Source organism: Syngnathus typhle, unplaced genomic scaffold (assembly GCF_033458585.1).
Source record: "Syngnathus typhle isolate RoL2023-S1 ecotype Sweden unplaced genomic scaffold, RoL_Styp_1.0 HiC_scaffold_80, whole genome shotgun sequence".
Classification (NCBI taxonomy): domain Eukaryota; kingdom Metazoa; phylum Chordata; class Actinopteri; order Syngnathiformes; family Syngnathidae; genus Syngnathus; species Syngnathus typhle.
This window is the reverse complement of record NW_026871986.1, coordinates 1-15,295: the sequence shown is the minus strand read 5'-3', so window position 1 is coordinate 15,295 and position 15,295 is coordinate 1. Positions and strand designations below refer to the sequence as shown.

General features: G+C 40.6%; 1 protein-coding gene across 4 annotated transcripts; it reads left to right on the top strand.

The window, feature by feature from the left end:
* The first annotated feature begins 504 nt into the window (after positions 1-504).
* On the top strand, positions 505-5,207 carry LOC133148392 (uncharacterized). Of its 4 annotated transcripts, XM_061271459.1 has the most exons (10): positions 507-836; positions 1,949-2,046; positions 2,256-2,390; positions 2,843-2,991; positions 3,093-3,229; positions 3,322-3,415; positions 3,554-3,677; positions 4,163-4,380; positions 4,456-4,636; positions 4,771-5,207. In XM_061271459.1, the coding sequence occupies exons 2-10, from the start codon at positions 1,953-1,955 to the stop codon at positions 4,857-4,859; spliced, it is 1,221 nt and encodes a 406-aa protein (XP_061127443.1). In that variant the 5' UTR covers positions 507-836; positions 1,949-1,952; the 3' UTR covers positions 4,860-5,207. The 4 variants fall into 4 exon arrangements, with proteins under 4 accessions (XP_061127445.1, XP_061127444.1, XP_061127442.1 ...); XM_061271461.1 differs by lacking the exon at positions 2,256-2,390 and having other exon boundaries at positions 505-836; XM_061271458.1 differs by lacking the exon at positions 1,949-2,046 and having other exon boundaries at positions 506-836.
* Positions 5,208-15,295: the final 10,088 nt, after the last annotated feature.

The following is a 15,295-nucleotide window of genomic DNA, read 5'->3' as shown; positions in this document are numbered from 1 at the left end:
TTGGTTTATGTTTTATAAGCATTTTTAATTTTATTGCTTAAATCGCATTTTCTCGGCGAGCTGAGCACTTTTTCTGAATTGTGCCGCTCCCGTCTCTCTGGTTAGGTTGGCATCGAAAAAAACGCTATCGGGTGCTTTAGAGTGCCGAGTTATTCACTGCGCATGAAGAAATGACCACCTCCAACGTTTGGTTTATGTTTAATAAGCATTTTTAATTTTATTGCTTAAATCGCATTTTCTCGGCGAGCTGAGCACTTTTTCTGAATTGTGCCGCTCCCGTCACTCTGGTTAGGTTGGCATCGAAAAAAACGCTCTCGGGTGCTTTAGAGTGCCGAGTTTATTACTGCGCATTAAGAAATGACCACCTCCAACGTTTGGTTAATGTTTTATAAGCATTTCTAATTTTATTGCTTAAATCGCATTTTCTCGGCGAGCTGAGCACTTTTTCTGAATTGTGCCGCTCCCGTCACTCTGCACAGCAAAAACTGGAGTGTTGAAATTTCAGGGTTAAACATGTCAGAGTTGATTTCAACTCTCAAAGTGTCATTTTAACACATTCTGATTAAAATGGTGTTCAGTGTTGGAGTTATTTAACAGAGTTATTCCAACCTAAGCAAATCAACTCTGTAGAGATGTAAAGTGCATCTCGGCCGAGTTAACTTGCTTGATAGGCCCCTGGGCTTCAGTCCAGGTAACCCCATGTGTTATGCCCCTGGGCTTTCAGCAGGGTGAACCCGTGCATCATACAATAGTCTCCTGTGCGTGGCGTGGTCAACCGTCGTTTATTTCGCTGCTGGAATCAGGAATGGATGCGGAGTTGGACTTTTACACGAGAGGTAAGCTACAAAATCAAACTTGTAGGAACAATAACATTGAATTAAACATCTGCTGAGAATATTTATGTAACTTTGCTAAGCATTTTTTGTGGTTGGCACTGGACAGCGAACGTTTGGATTTTTTTTTTAATGCAATGTTAACTTCACCACTAACGTTACCACTTGCTAAAAAATAAACATTAATAAAAAAACGGTTTCCTATGTTATCCTTTGCATTTTACCAAGTCTCACGCGTGCTTGAGAGGTTGTATAAACAAGGCTTCATATTTAACTGTCGAATATAGTTTGGGGCTAACGTTAGCACATGTTAAAAAGCTAACTTGAAGTTCATGGCGGGTGCATGGCATGAGTCCGACTGCCCAATACTCCCTCTTCCCATTTCTCCGACCATACACTTGTTAATTTCTGCGTCCATTAATCTAACCTTAACCCTAATCCTAACCATAACCCTCTAGAATAAGTAAGGGATAAACAGTTCAGAGGTTGTTATGGAGAAATAAGCCCCGACAGGATGAACTTTGGCTCCAACACGAAGTGAGGAGTTAATTCATGCAATTAACCCCGCACTTTGCATAGGAGCCACGGCTAGAGTGAAATAATTAGCCTAAACAATTGCAGTTGGGTGCCTGTGTGGCAGACTCCCTGTGCCACTGCACCGAGACGAGTGTCCGAGGCTCTGATCATACAGGTGTGGTTAATAACTCTGATTAATGGGTAATGTAGGTAATGTAGTGGGCAGTCAGACTAAAAAGGGTCAACTTTACTGGTGCTGTGTTGTGTTTGTTTGGTCGCTGAAAACCAGCTTTTAACAGAGGGGAATGTTTTAATAAATCAGTTTTGCCTCAAATGTAAATGTTAATTACGGTAGCATGTGCTGCAGTCACTACAGCTAGTCGCTGCCACGTTCATCAATGAGAGCGTTTCCACTGGGCCTGCTGTGGCATGTTTTAACAGCCTCCCAGCAGCTGCTGAATGTGTTTGATCTTAGACATGCAGTGAAATTAATAATGAAACAATTTCTTGCATGATACACAACGTTTATGTGAGTGTTAAATAATTATTTCTTGCATGTTAAGTGTTTACTGACATTTGTTTGTTGTTGCATGTCTCAGAAAAATGTTGATCCAGGTTCGGTATTGCCAACAGCAGAAGTATGTGAAGTTGGATGAGGTTGATGGATGTTTTGATTTTGTGCAGTTCCATGTCAAAGGTTTGTTTTTGTTTTACTTATGCTTGGTTTGATATAAAGGGCAGAACAACGCCCCTTTCTTTTAAGATTTGGACTGAAAAGGGAATGTATTTTATGCAGGGGATTATCTCTGAATTTGTTTACAGTGGTGGATTAAATTATTGAATGTGAAATGAGGCAAGATCAGTGCTAGCTTAAAGGTCCACTCAGATGTATCTTGTCTTTTCCAGTCATCGAGAGATTTTGCCTGCCACCTGACGCAAAATTAGTGTACAAAGATGCAACAGGGACAGAAGTTGATGAGGACATTTTCAGTGACCTTGTCAGCCAAGGCAATGTGACTCTATCAGTTTTCTCAAATGACGGTGAGAAATGTAAAGGGGTAAATTACATAATGCAAAGTGTAAAACACTAATGCAAATTTATAAGTACAGAAATACAGTAAACAATTTCAATTTAATGTTTTCAGAATTAAGTCATTTAATACACTTAAAGGTGGATCAAATATTCAATATCATTCTTTGTGGTTACACAACAGGGACATTCAGCCTGACTTTTATTAAATGGTTTAAATGTCATTTTAACTGACATAAATCCAACATGAATACCAAATGTATTTTTGATTAATCTAATTCATGCCTTTAAAACAATTTCTGAAAATATTTCTGAATTGCCTATCAAGACTGAGAATCAATTGATTAAATGAGTTGAGTCTATGGTGTGCCGTTGGCTTGGTTAGATCAAAAATCTTCTATGACTTTTTGTATACTGCAAATAAACACCCCACCCCCCTTCTTTTTTTTTTTTTTTTTTTTAGAATTTTCCGATTGCTCCTTGTCCTCTCCATCCGATTATTCTGATTCAAGCTTCAGTTCATGTGCAAGTACATCAACTATACTCCTAGATGAGGTTCCTAGGAAGAAACCAAGACTTGAGGGCCCACTTACTGCAGCATCTGCTAGAAAGGTTGTGCTAAGTACTCACAGGTTTCTTAAAATCAACATTTGTCATCCTTAAACTCTAGAAAGGCAGTTTATCACATTTGTTTTTTTGCTTCTTTTTCAAAGTTGATTGAAGATGTCCTTGGTACCAGCTCAGGTGGTGAAGAGGTCCTCCAAGAGTATCACACAACAAAAACTCTAACAGATGCTACCAGAAGAAAGTTGGTCAATATAATAGTGGCACACATGATTGATAAACACGGGTATGTGTGTTCTATTTGTCTGTACTATCCTTTTTTTATTAACAAGTTAACTACTTGGCCCTTGTATTAATGCTAATTTGATCTTTTCTCAGGCAACTCCCCAGCAAAGCTGTTCGAGAAGAGTACGCTCTTGGGATAGTGACAGTGTTCCCGTCCCTCAAAGACCCATACTCCAAGAAAGGCTATGTATAGTCACTATTATTGTACTCTCTGTTTACATAATTTTCATGTTTTGTCTACATTACAGTAACATTTAGATTCTGAAATTTCACAGTAGCTTATGAGGTTGACATCACATTAATTTTGAATGTATTTCCATTTTAGGAACATTTCTATGATGCTGCAAGCAGCACCGGATACATTTCTTGGCGTCTGAAAACGATTCAGAGAAAGATTCGAAGAGGACATGCATCTACAAGTAGCTCCACTGGCTTTTCCCCAGGAGGAGGTCAGTCTATCTATCTATCTATCTATCTATCTATCTATCTATCTATCTATCTATCTATCTATCTATCTATCTATCTATCTATCTATCTATCTATCTATCTATCTATCTATCTATCTATCTATCTATCTATCTATCTATCTATCTATCTATCTATCTATCTATCTATCTATCTATCTATCTATCTATCTATCTATCTATCTATCTATCTATCTATCTATCTATCTCTCTATCTCTCTCTCTATCTCTCTATCTCTCTATCTCTCTATCTCTCTCTCTATCTCTCTCTCTCTATCTCTCTATCTCTCTCTCTCTCTCTCTCTCTATGTCTCTATGTCTCTATGTCTCTATGTCTCTATGTCTCTATCTCTCTCTCTACGCAACTGTCTTTCTTTCTCTAAGTACCCCTCATTTTTCTTTCTTTCTTACAACTTCATCTAGGGTGTTTCTTGTTTTTTTTCTTGAAAGAATTGTGTGCTTTTTTTCAGGAGGCCCAAATGTGCGCAGGTCCATTGTTGTTGACCAGCAGCTTGATGGGAATGCATACCAGGAAGCCATCTCCTTGCTCAACCATACAACAGACAGTTCCGTAATTTTTCTGAAGATGAGAGAGACCTTTCAGAATTGCCAAAAACTCATCCACGACTCAGACAAAACTCAAGATATCTTCTCCATCTTCCCAAGATTCCTGGATACAAAGGGATTGGTAAGTATCAAATGGGATTTTTAGAATGCCTTGAAATGTGCTGAATGTGGTAGTAGTACATTTGCTTTCTTATAGATGAATCAAGACTTCACACTCCTGTTTGAAGAGGAGGTTTCCAACCTGCTGCTCCAGAAATGGGATCCGTTCTTCAGAGATAACGTCATCAAAGAGGCCAAGCGGCTCACCCCAACACCTGAGCTGCGCCGAATGCTGCAGGCCGCAGAGTCTCCAGGAAGTGAACTTGATGAGGCACCAAGTGAGTTTTGTTCGATAGAATTTGTTATAAGCAATTACAGTTCAATAGTCTTGTGATTAATAAAGACCGATTGATTTTATGTTACTGGACTTCAATTGTTCGTTCATTCTGTGTATTTCTTTTTCTTTTTAAAGTTGGGTTAAAGTCGATGGTGTTGAGTACAAAGGTGGACTTGTTGTTTGCAGTTCCATGGAGGAAGACATGCCAGTCTTTTGTCAAATAGATGATGTACTTCTGGTTGAAGATGACGTTTATTTTTTGACAAAAAAGCTATTTACAGAGATGTTTGTTGAACACCACCATGCCTTCAAAGTTTTACCAACTGAAGAGAGGTGTGTCATGAAAATGACTGAACTCAAATGTCACAAACCATTTGATATTCAAAGCTCATATGGTAAAGCAGATGAAAGTTTGTACATTATACCCTCGTTTATTATGTTTTAACTGACTGCATTGGGGGAAAGTTCTTAAAATAAATGGTAAGCAGATGGAGGTTTGTACATTATACCCTCATGTTTTAACTGACTGCATTGGGGGAAAAGTTAAAATAAATTGTGTTTTTGAAAATGCATTTTTCTTGGAATTGTCATTTTAATGGTTGTATTGTACTGTTTTTTTTTTAACTATGTAGTGTCAATTTAACCCAATTTAGGAAGTTAAAAAGGAGCTTTGATATAATGTAAATCGATATTGTTAATTTAACCCAGTTTAGAGAGTTAAAAAGGAACTCTGATATAGTGTTAATGTAACTCGATATAGTGTTAATTTAACACAGTTTAGGGAGTTAAAAAGGAACTCTGATATAGTGTTAATGTAACTCGATATAGTGTTAATTTAACACAGTTTAGGGAGTTAAAAAGGAACTCTGATATAGTGTTAATGTAACTCGATATAGTGTTAATTCAACCCAGTCTAGGGAGTTAAAAAGTAACTCTGATATAGTGTTAATGTAACTCGATATAGTGTTAATTCAACCCAGTCTAGGGAGTTAAAAAGTAACTCTAGGTACAGTGTTAAATAATTAACTATTTTGAAAGTGTTAATTTAACTCTGTAGAGTGTGGAGCTATATAAACCCACAAAAAGTGTTAAAATTGACTCTGTGGGAGTTGATTCAACTCTCCAGTTTTTGCTGTGTGGTTAGGTTGGCATCGAAAAAAACGCTCTCGGGTGCTTTAGAGTGCCGAGTTTATTACTGCGCATTAAGAAATGACCACCTCCAACGTTTGGTTTATGTTTTATAAGCATTTTTAATTGTATTGCTTAAATCGCATTTTCTCGCCGAGCTGAGCACTTTTTCTGAATTGTGACGCTCCCGTCACTCTGGTTAGGTTGGCATCGAAAAAAACGCTCTCGGGTGCTTTAGAGTGCCGACTTTATCACTGCGCATGAAGAAATGACCACCTCCAACGTTTGGTTTATGTTTTATAAGCATTTTTAATTTTATTGCTTAAATCGCATTTTCTCGGCGAGCTGAGCACTTTTTCTGAATTGTGCCGCTCCCGTCACTCTGGTTAGGTTGGCATCGAAAAAAACGCTCTCGGGTGCTTTAGAGTGCCGAGTTTATTACTGCGCATTAAGAAATGACCACCTCCAACGTTTGGTTTATGTTTTATAAGCATTTTTAATTTTATTGCTTAAATCGCATTTTCTCGGCGAGCTGAGCGCTTTTTCTGAATTGTGCTGCTCCCGTCACTCTGGTTAGGTTGGCATCGAAAAAAACGCTCTCGGGTGCTTTAGAGTGCCGAGTTATTCACTGCGCATGAAGAAATGACCACCTCCAACGTTTGGTTTATGTTTAATAAGCATTTTTAATTTTATTGCTTAAATCGCATTTTCTCGGCGAGCTGAGCACTTTTTCTGAATTGTGCCGCTCCCGTCACTCTGGTTAGGTTGGCATCGAAAAAAACGCTCTCGGGTGCTTTAGAGTGCCGAGTTTATTACTGCGCATTAAGAAATGACCACCTCCAACGTTTGGTTTATGTTTTATAAGCATTTTTAATTTTATTGCTTAAATCGCATTTTCTCGGCGAGCTGAGCACTTTTTCTGAATTGTGCCGCTCCCGTCACTCTGGTTAGGTTGGCATCGAAAAAAACGCTCTCGGGTGCTTTAGAGTGCCGAGTTATTCACTGCGCACGAAGAAATGACCACCTCCAACGTTTGGTTTATGTTTTATAAGCATTTTTAATTTTATTGCTTAAATCGCATTTTCTCGGCGAGCTGAGCGCTTTTTCTGAATTGTGCCGCTCCCGTCACTCTGGTTAGGTTGGCATCGAAAAAAACGCTCTCGGGTGCTTTAGAGTGCCGAGTTTATTACTGCGCATTAAGAAATGACCACCTCCAACGTTTGGTTTATGTTTTATAAGCATTTTTAATTTTATTGCTTAAATCGCATTTTCTCGGCGAGCTGAGCACTTTTTCTAAATTGTGCCGCTCCCGTCACTCTGGTTAGGTTGGCATCGAAAAAAACGCTCTCGGGTGCTTTAGAGTGCCGAGTTTATTACTGCGCATTAAGAAATGACCACCTCCAACGTTTGGTTTATGTTTTATAAGCATTTTTAATTTTATTGCTTAAATCGCATTTTCTCGGCGAGCTGAGCACTTTTTCTGAATTGTGCCGCTCCCGTCACTCTGGTTAGGTTGGCATCGAAAAAAACGCTCTCGGGTGCTTTAGAGTGCCGACTTTATCACTGCGCATGAAGAAATGACCACCTCCAACGTTTGGTTTATGTTTTATAAGCATTTTTAATTTTATTGCTTAAATCGCATTTTCTCGGCGAGCTGAGCACTTTTTCTGAATTGTGCCGCTCCCGTCACTCTGGTAAGGTTGGCATCGAAAAAAACGCTCACGGGTGCTTTAGAGTGCCGAGTTTATTACTGCGCATTAAGAAATGACCACCTCCAACGTTTGGTTTATGTTTTATAAGCATTTTTAATTTTATTGGTTAAATCGCATTTTCTCGGCGAGCTGAGCACTTTTTCTGAATTGTGCCGCTCCCGTCACTCTGGTTAGGTTGGCATCGAAAAAAACGCTCTCGGGTGCTTTAGAGTGCCGAGTTATTCACTGCGCATGAAGAAATGACCACCTCCAACGTTTGGTTTATGTTTTATAAGCATTTCTAATTTTATTGCTTAAATCGCATTTTCTCGGCGAGCTGAGCACTTTTTCTGAATTGTGCCGCTCCCGTCACTCTGGTTAGGTTGGCATCGAAAAAAACGCTCTCGGGTGCTTTAGAGTGCCGAGTTTATCACTGCGCATGAAGAAATGACCACCTCCAACGTTTGGTTTATGTTTTATAAGCATTTTTAATTTTATTGCTTAAATCGCATTTTCTCGGCGAGCTGAGCGCTTTTTCTGAATTGTGCCGCTCCCGTAACTCTGGTTAGGTTGGCATCGAAAAAAACACTCTCGGGTGCTTTAGAGTGCCGAGTTTATCACTGCGCATGAAGAAATGACCACTTCCAACGTTTGGTTTATGTTTTATAAGCATTTTTAATTTTATTGCTTAAATCGCATTTTCTCGGCGAGCTGAGCACTTTTTCTGAATTGTGCCGCTTCCGTCACTCTGGTTAGGTTGGCATCGAAAAAAACGCTCTCGGGTGCTTCAGAGTGCCGAGTTTATTACTGCGCATTAAGAAATGACCACCTCCAACGTTTGGTTTATGTTTTATAAGCATTTTTAATTTTATTGCTTAAATCGCATTTTCTCGGCGAGCTGAGCACTTTTTCTGAATTGTGCCGCTCCCGTCACTCTGGTTAGGTTGGCATCGTAAAAAACGCTCTCGGGTGCTTTAGAGTGCCGAGTTATTCACTGCGCATGAAGAAATGACCACCTCCAACGTTTGGTTTATGTTTTATAAGCATTTTTAATTTTATTGCTTAAATCGCATTTTCTCGGCGAGCTGAGCACTTTTTCTGAATTGTGCCGCATGGTTAGGTTGGCATCGAAAAAAACGCTCTCGGGTGCTTTAGAGTGCCGAGTTTATTACTGCGCATTAAGAAATGACCACCTCCAACGTTTGGTTTATGTTTTATAAGCATTTTTAATTTTATTGCTTAAATCGCATTTTCTCGGCGAGCTGAGCACTTTTTCTGAATTGTGCCGCTCCCGTCACTCTGGTTAGGTTGGCATCGAAAAAAACGCTCTCGGGTGCTTTAGAGTGCCGAGTTTATTACTGCGCATTAAGAAATGACCACCTCCAACGTTTGGTTTATGTTTTATAAGCATTTTTAATTTTATTGCTTAAATTGCATTTTCTCGGCGAGCTGAGCGCTTTTTCTGAATTGTGCCGCTCCCGTCACTCTGGTTAGGTTGGCATCGAAAAAAACGCTCTCGGGTGCTTTAGAGTGCCGAGTTTATTACTGCGCATTAAGAAATGACCACCTCCAACGTTTGGTTTATGTTTTATAAGCATTTTTAATTTTATTGCTTAAATCGCATTTTCTCGGCGAGCTGAGCACTTTTTCTGAATTGTGCCGCTCCCGTCACTCTGGTTAGGTTGGCATCGAAAAAAACGCTCTCGGGTGCTTTAGAGTGCCGAGTTTATTACTGCGCATTAAGAAATGACCACCTCCAACGTTTGGTTTATGTTTTATAAGCATTTTTAATTTTATTGCTTAAATCGCATTTTCTCGGCGAGCTGAGCACTTTTTCTGAATTGTGCCGCTCCCGTCACTCTGGTTAGGTTGGCATCGAAAAAAACGCTCTCGGGTGCTTTAGAGTGCCGAGTTATTCACTGCGCATGAAGAAATGACCACCTCCAACGTTTGGTTTATGTTTTAATTTTATTGCTTAAATCGCATTTTCTCGGCGAGCTGAGCACTTTTTCTGAATTGTGCCGCTCCCGTCACTCTGGTTAGGTTGGCATCGAAAAAAACGCTCTCGGGTGCTTTAGAGTGCCGAGTTTATCACTGCGCATGAAGAAATTACCACCTCCAACGTTTGGTTTATGTTTTATAAGCATTTTTAATTTTATTGCTTAAATCGCATTTTCTCGGCGAGCTGAGCGCTTTTTCTGAATTGTGCGGCTCCCGTCACTCTGGTTAGGTTGGCATCGAAAAAAACGCTCTCGGGTGCTTTAGAGTGCCGAGTTATTCACTGCGCATGAAGAAATGACCACCTCCAACGTTTGGTTTATGTTTAATAAGCATTTTTATTTTTATTGCTTAAATCGCATTTTCTCGGCGAGCTGAGCACTTTTTCTGAATTGTGCCGCTCCCGTCACTCTGGTTAGGTTGGCATCGAAAAAAACGCTCTCGGGTGCTTTAGAGTGCCGAGTTTATTACTGCGCATTAAGAAATGACCACCTCCAACGTTTGGTTTATGTTTTATAAGCATTTTTAATTTTATTGCTTAAATCGCATTTTCTCGGCGAGCTGAGCACTTTTTCTGAATTGTGCCGCTCCCGTCACTCTGGTTAGGTTGGCATCGAAAAAAACGCTCTCGGGTGCTTTAGAGTGCCGAGTTATTCACTGCGCACGAAGAAATGACCACCTCCAACGTTTGGTTTATGTTTTATAAGCATTTTTAATTGTATTGCTTAAATCGCATTTTCTCGGCGAGCTGAGCACTTTTTCTGAATTGTGCCGCTCCCGTCACTCTGGTTAGGTTGGCATCGAAAAAAACGCTCTCGGGTGCTTTAGAGTGCCGAGTTTATTACTGCGCATTAAGAAATGACCACCTCCAACGTTTGGTTTATGTTTTATAAGCATTTTTAATTTTATTGCTTAAATCGCATTTTCTCGGCGAGCTGAGCACTTTTTCTGAATTGTGCCGCTCCCGTCACTCTGGTTAGGTTGGCATCGAAAAAAACGCTCTCGGGTGCTTTAGAGTGCCGAGTTTATTACTGCGCATTAAGAAATGACCACCTCCAACGTTTGGTTTATGTTTTATAAGCATTTTTAATTTTATTGCTTAAATGGCATTTTGTCGGCGAGCTGAGCACTTTTTCTGAATTGTGCCGCTCCCGTCACTCTGGTTAGGTTGGCATCGAAAAAAACGCTCTCGGGTGCTTTAGAGTGCCGAGTTTATTACTGCGCATTAAGAAATGACCACCTCCAACGTTTGGTTTATGTTTTATAAGCATTTTTAATTTTATTGCTTAAATCGCATTTTCTCGGCGAGCTGAGCACTTTTTCTGAATTGTGCCGCTCCCGTCACTCTGATTAGGTTGGCATCGAAAAAAACGCTCTCGGGTGCTTTAGAGTGCCGAGTTATTCACTGCGCATGAAGAAATGACCACCTCCAACGTTTGGTTTATGTTTAATAAGCATTTTTAATTTTATTGCTTAAATCGCATTTTCTCGGCGAGCTGAGCACTTTTTCTGAATTGTGCCGCTCCCGTCACTCTGGTTAGGTTGGCATCGAAAAAAACGCTCTCGGGTGCTTTAGAGTGCCGAGTTATTCACTGCGCATGAAGAAATGACCACCTCCAACGTTTGGTTTATGTTTAATAAGCATTTTTAATTTTATTGCTTAAATCGCATTTTCTCGGCGAGCTGAGCACTTTTTCTGAATTGTGCCGCTCCCGTCACTCTGGTTAGGTTGGCATCGAAAAAAACGCTCTCGGGTGCTTTAGAGTGCCGAGTTTATTACTGCGCATTAAGAAATGACCACCTCCAACGTTTGGTTTATGTTTTATAAGCATTTTTAATTTTATTGCTTAAATCGCATTTTCTCGGCGAGCTGAGCGCTTTTTCTGAATTGTGCCGCTCCCGTCACTCTGGTTAGGTTGGCATCGAAAAAAACGCTCTCGGGTGCTTTGGAGTGCCGAGTTATTCACTGCGCATGAAGAAATGACCACCTCCAACGTTTGGTTTATGTTTAATAAGCATTTTTAATTTTATTGCTTAAATCGCATTTTCTCGGCGAGCTGAGCACTTTTTCTGAATTGTGCCGCTCCCGTCACTCTGGTTAGGTTGGCATCGAAAAAAACGCTCTCGGGTGCTTTAGAGTGCCGAGTTTATTACTGCGCATTAAGAAATGACCACCTCCAACGTTTGGTTTATGTTTTATAAGCATTTTTAATTTTATTGCTTAAATCGCATTTTCTCGGCGAGCTGAGCACTTTTTCTGAATTGTGCCGCTCCCGTCACTCTGGTTAGGTTGGCATCGAAAAAAACGCTCTCGGGTGCTTTAGAGTGCCGAGTTATTCACTGCGCACGAAGAAATGACCACCTCCAACGTTTGGTTTATGTTTTATAAGCATTTTTAATTTTATTGCTTAAATCGCATTTTCTCGGCGAGCTGAGCGCTTTTTCTGAATTGTGCCGCTCCCGTCACTCTGGTTAGGTTGGCATCGAAAAAAACGCTCTCGGGTGCTTTAGAGTGCCGAGTTTATTACTGCGCATTAAGAAATGACCACCTCCAACGTTTGGTTTATGTTTTATAAGCATTTTTAATTTTATTGCTTAAATCGCATTTTCTCGGCGAGCTGAGCACTTTTTCTGAATTGTGCCGCTCCCGTCACTCTGATTAGGTTGGCATCGAAAAAAACGCTCTCGGGTGCTTTAGAGTGCCGAGTTATTCACTGCGCATGAAGAAATTACCACCTCCAACGTTTGGTTTATGTTTAATAAGCATTTTTAATTTTATTGCTTGAATCGCATTTTCTCGGCGAGCTGAGCACTTTTTCTGAATTGTGCCGCTCCCGTCACTCTGGTTAGGTTGGCATCGAAAAAAACGCTCTCGGGTGCTTTAGAGTGCCGAGTTTATCACTGCGCATGAAGAAATGACCACCTCCAACGATATATGTTTTATAAGCATTTTTAATTTTATTGCTTAAATCGCATTTTCTCGGCGAGCTGAGCGCTTTTTCTGAATTGTGCCGCTCCCGTCACCCTGGTTAGGTTGGCATCGAAAAAAACGCTCTCGGGTGCTTTAGAGTGCCGAGTTTATCACTGCGCATGAAGAAATGACCACCTCCAACGTTTGGTTTATGTTTTATAAGCATTTTTAATTTTATTGCTTAAATCGCATTTTCTCGGCGAGCTGAGCACTTTTTCTGAATTGTGCCGCTCCCGTCACTCTGGTTAGGTTGGCATCGAAAAAAACGCTCTCGGGTGCTTTAGAGTGCCGAGTTTATCACTGCGCATGAAGAAATGACCACCTCCAACGTTTGGTTTATGTTTTATAAGCTTTTTTAATTTTATTGCTTAAATCGCATTTTCTCGGCGAGCTGAGCGCTTTTTCTGAATTGTGCCTCTCCCGTCACTCTGGTTAGGTTGGCATCGAAAAAAACGCTCTCGGGTGCTTTAGAGTGCCGAGTTATTCACTGCGCATGAAGAAATGACCACCTCCAACGTTTGGTTTATGTTTAATAAGCATTTTTAATTTTATTGCTTGAATCGCATTTTCTCGGCGAGCTGAGCACTTTTTCTGAATTGTGCCGCTCCCGTCACTCTGGTTAGGTTGGCATCGAAAAAAACGCTCTCGGGTGCTTTAGAGTGCCGAGTTTATCACTGCGCATGAAGAAATGACCACCTCCAACGATATATGTTTTATAAGCATTTTTAATTTTATTGCTTAAATCGCATTTTCTCGGCGAGCTGAGCGCTTTTTCTGAATTGTGCCGCTCCCGTCACTCTGGTTAGGTTGGCATCGAAAAAAACGCTCTCGGGTGCTTTAGAGTGCCGAGTTTATCACTGCGCATGAAGAAATGACCACCTCCAACGTTTGGTTTATGTTTTATAAGCATTTTTAATTTTATTGCTTAAATCGCATTTTCTCGGCGAGCTGAGCACTTTTTCTGAATTGTGCCGCTCCCGTCACTCTGGTTAGGTTGGCATCGAAAAAAACGCTCTCGGGTGCTTTAGAGTGCCGAGTTTATTACTGCGCATTAAGAAATGACCACCTCCAACGTTTGGTTTATGTTTTATAAGCATTTTTAATTTTATTGCTTAAATCGCATTTTCTCGGCGAGCTGAGCACTTTTTCTGAATTGTGCCGCTCCCGTCACTCTGGTTAGGTTGGCATCGAAAAAAACGCTCTCGGGTGCTTTAGAGTGCCGAGTTATTCACTGCGCATGAAGAAATGACCACCTCCAACGTTTGGTTTATGTTTTATAAGCATTTTTAATTTTATTGCTTAAATCGCATTTTCTCGGCGAGCTGAGCACTTTTTCTGAATTGTGCCGCTCCCGTCACTCTGGTTAGGTTGGCATCGAAAAAAACGCTCTCGGGTGCTTCAGAGTGCCGAGTTTATCACTGCGCATGAAGAAATGACCACCTCCAACGTTTGGTTTATGTTTTATAAGCATTTTTAATTTTATTGCTTAAATCGCATTTTCTCGGCGAGCTGAGCGCTTTTTCTGAATTGTGCCGCTCCCGTCACTCTGGTTAGGTTGGCATCGAAAAAAACGCTCTCGGGTGCTTTAGAGTGCCGAGTTATTCACTGCGCATGAAGAAATGACCACCTCCAACGTTTGGTTTATGTTTTATAAGCATTTTTAATTTTATTGCTTAAATCGCATTTTCTCGGCGAGCTGAGCGCTTTTTCTGAATTGTGCCGCTCTCGTCACTCTGGTTAGGTTGGCATCGAAAAAAACGCTCTCGGGTGCTTTAGAGTCCCGAGTTATTCACTGCGCATGAAGAAACGACCACCTCCAACGTTTGGTTTATGTTTAATAAGCATTTTTAATTTTATTGCTTAAATCGCATTTTCTCGGCGAGCTGAGCACTTTTTCTGAATTGTGCCGCTCCCGTCACTCTGGTTAGGTTGGCATCGAAAAAAACGCTCTCGGGTGCTTTAGAGTGCCGAGTTTATTACTGCGCATTAAGAAATGACCACCTCCAACGTTTGGTTTATGTTTTATAAGCATTTTTAATTTTATTGCTTAAATCGCATTTTCTCGGCGAGCTGAGCACTTTTTCTGAATTGTGCCGCTCCCGTCACTCTGGTTAGGTTGGCATCGAAAAAAACGCTCTCGGGTGCTTTAGAGTGCCGAGTTTATTACTGCGCATTAAGAAATGACCACCTCCAACGTTTGGTTTATGTTTTATAAGCATTTTTAATTTTACTGCTTAAATCGCATTTTCTCGGCGAGCTGAGCACTTTTTCTGAATTGTGCCGCTCCCGTCACTCTGGTTAGGTTGGCATCGAAAAAAACGCTATCGGGTGCTTTAGAGTGCCGAGTTATTCACTGCGCATGAAGAAATGACCACCTCCAACGTTTGGTTTATGTTTAATAAGCATTTTTAATTTTATTGCTTAAATCGCATTTTCTCGGCGAGCTGAGCACTTTTTCTGAATTGTGCCGCTCCCGTCACTCTGGTTAGGTTGGCATCGAAAAAAACGCTCTCGGGTGCTTTAGAGTGCCGAGTTTATTACTGCGCATTAAGAAATGACCACCTCCAACGTTTGGTTTATGTTTTATAAGCATTTTTAATTTTATTGCTTAAATCGCATTTTCTCGGCGAGCTGAGCACTTTTTCTGAATTGTGCCGCTCCCGTCACTCTGGTTAGGTTGGCATCGAAAAAAACGCTCTCGGGTGCTTTAGAGTGCCGAGTTTATTACTGCGCATTAAGAAATGACCACCTCCAACGTTTGGTTTATGTTTTATAAGCATTTTTAATTTTATTGCTTAAATCGCATTTTCTCGGCGAGCTGAGCACTTTTTCTGAATTGTGCCGCTCCCGTCACTCTGGTTAGGTTGGCATC

Excerpts from the sequence above, each read along its gene's own strand:
- LOC133148392 (XM_061271458.1), top strand. The coding sequence starts at position 707 with ATGCCCCTGGGCTTTCAGCAGGGTGAACCCGTGCATCATACAATAGTC. Across the intron at positions 837-2,255 it reads GTTGGACTTTTACACGAGAG|TCATCGAGAGATTTTGCCTG; the intron begins GTAAGCTACAAA and ends TGTCTTTTCCAG. Across the intron at positions 2,391-2,842 it reads ATCAGTTTTCTCAAATGACG|AATTTTCCGATTGCTCCTTG; the intron begins GTGAGAAATGTA and ends TTTTTTTTTTAG.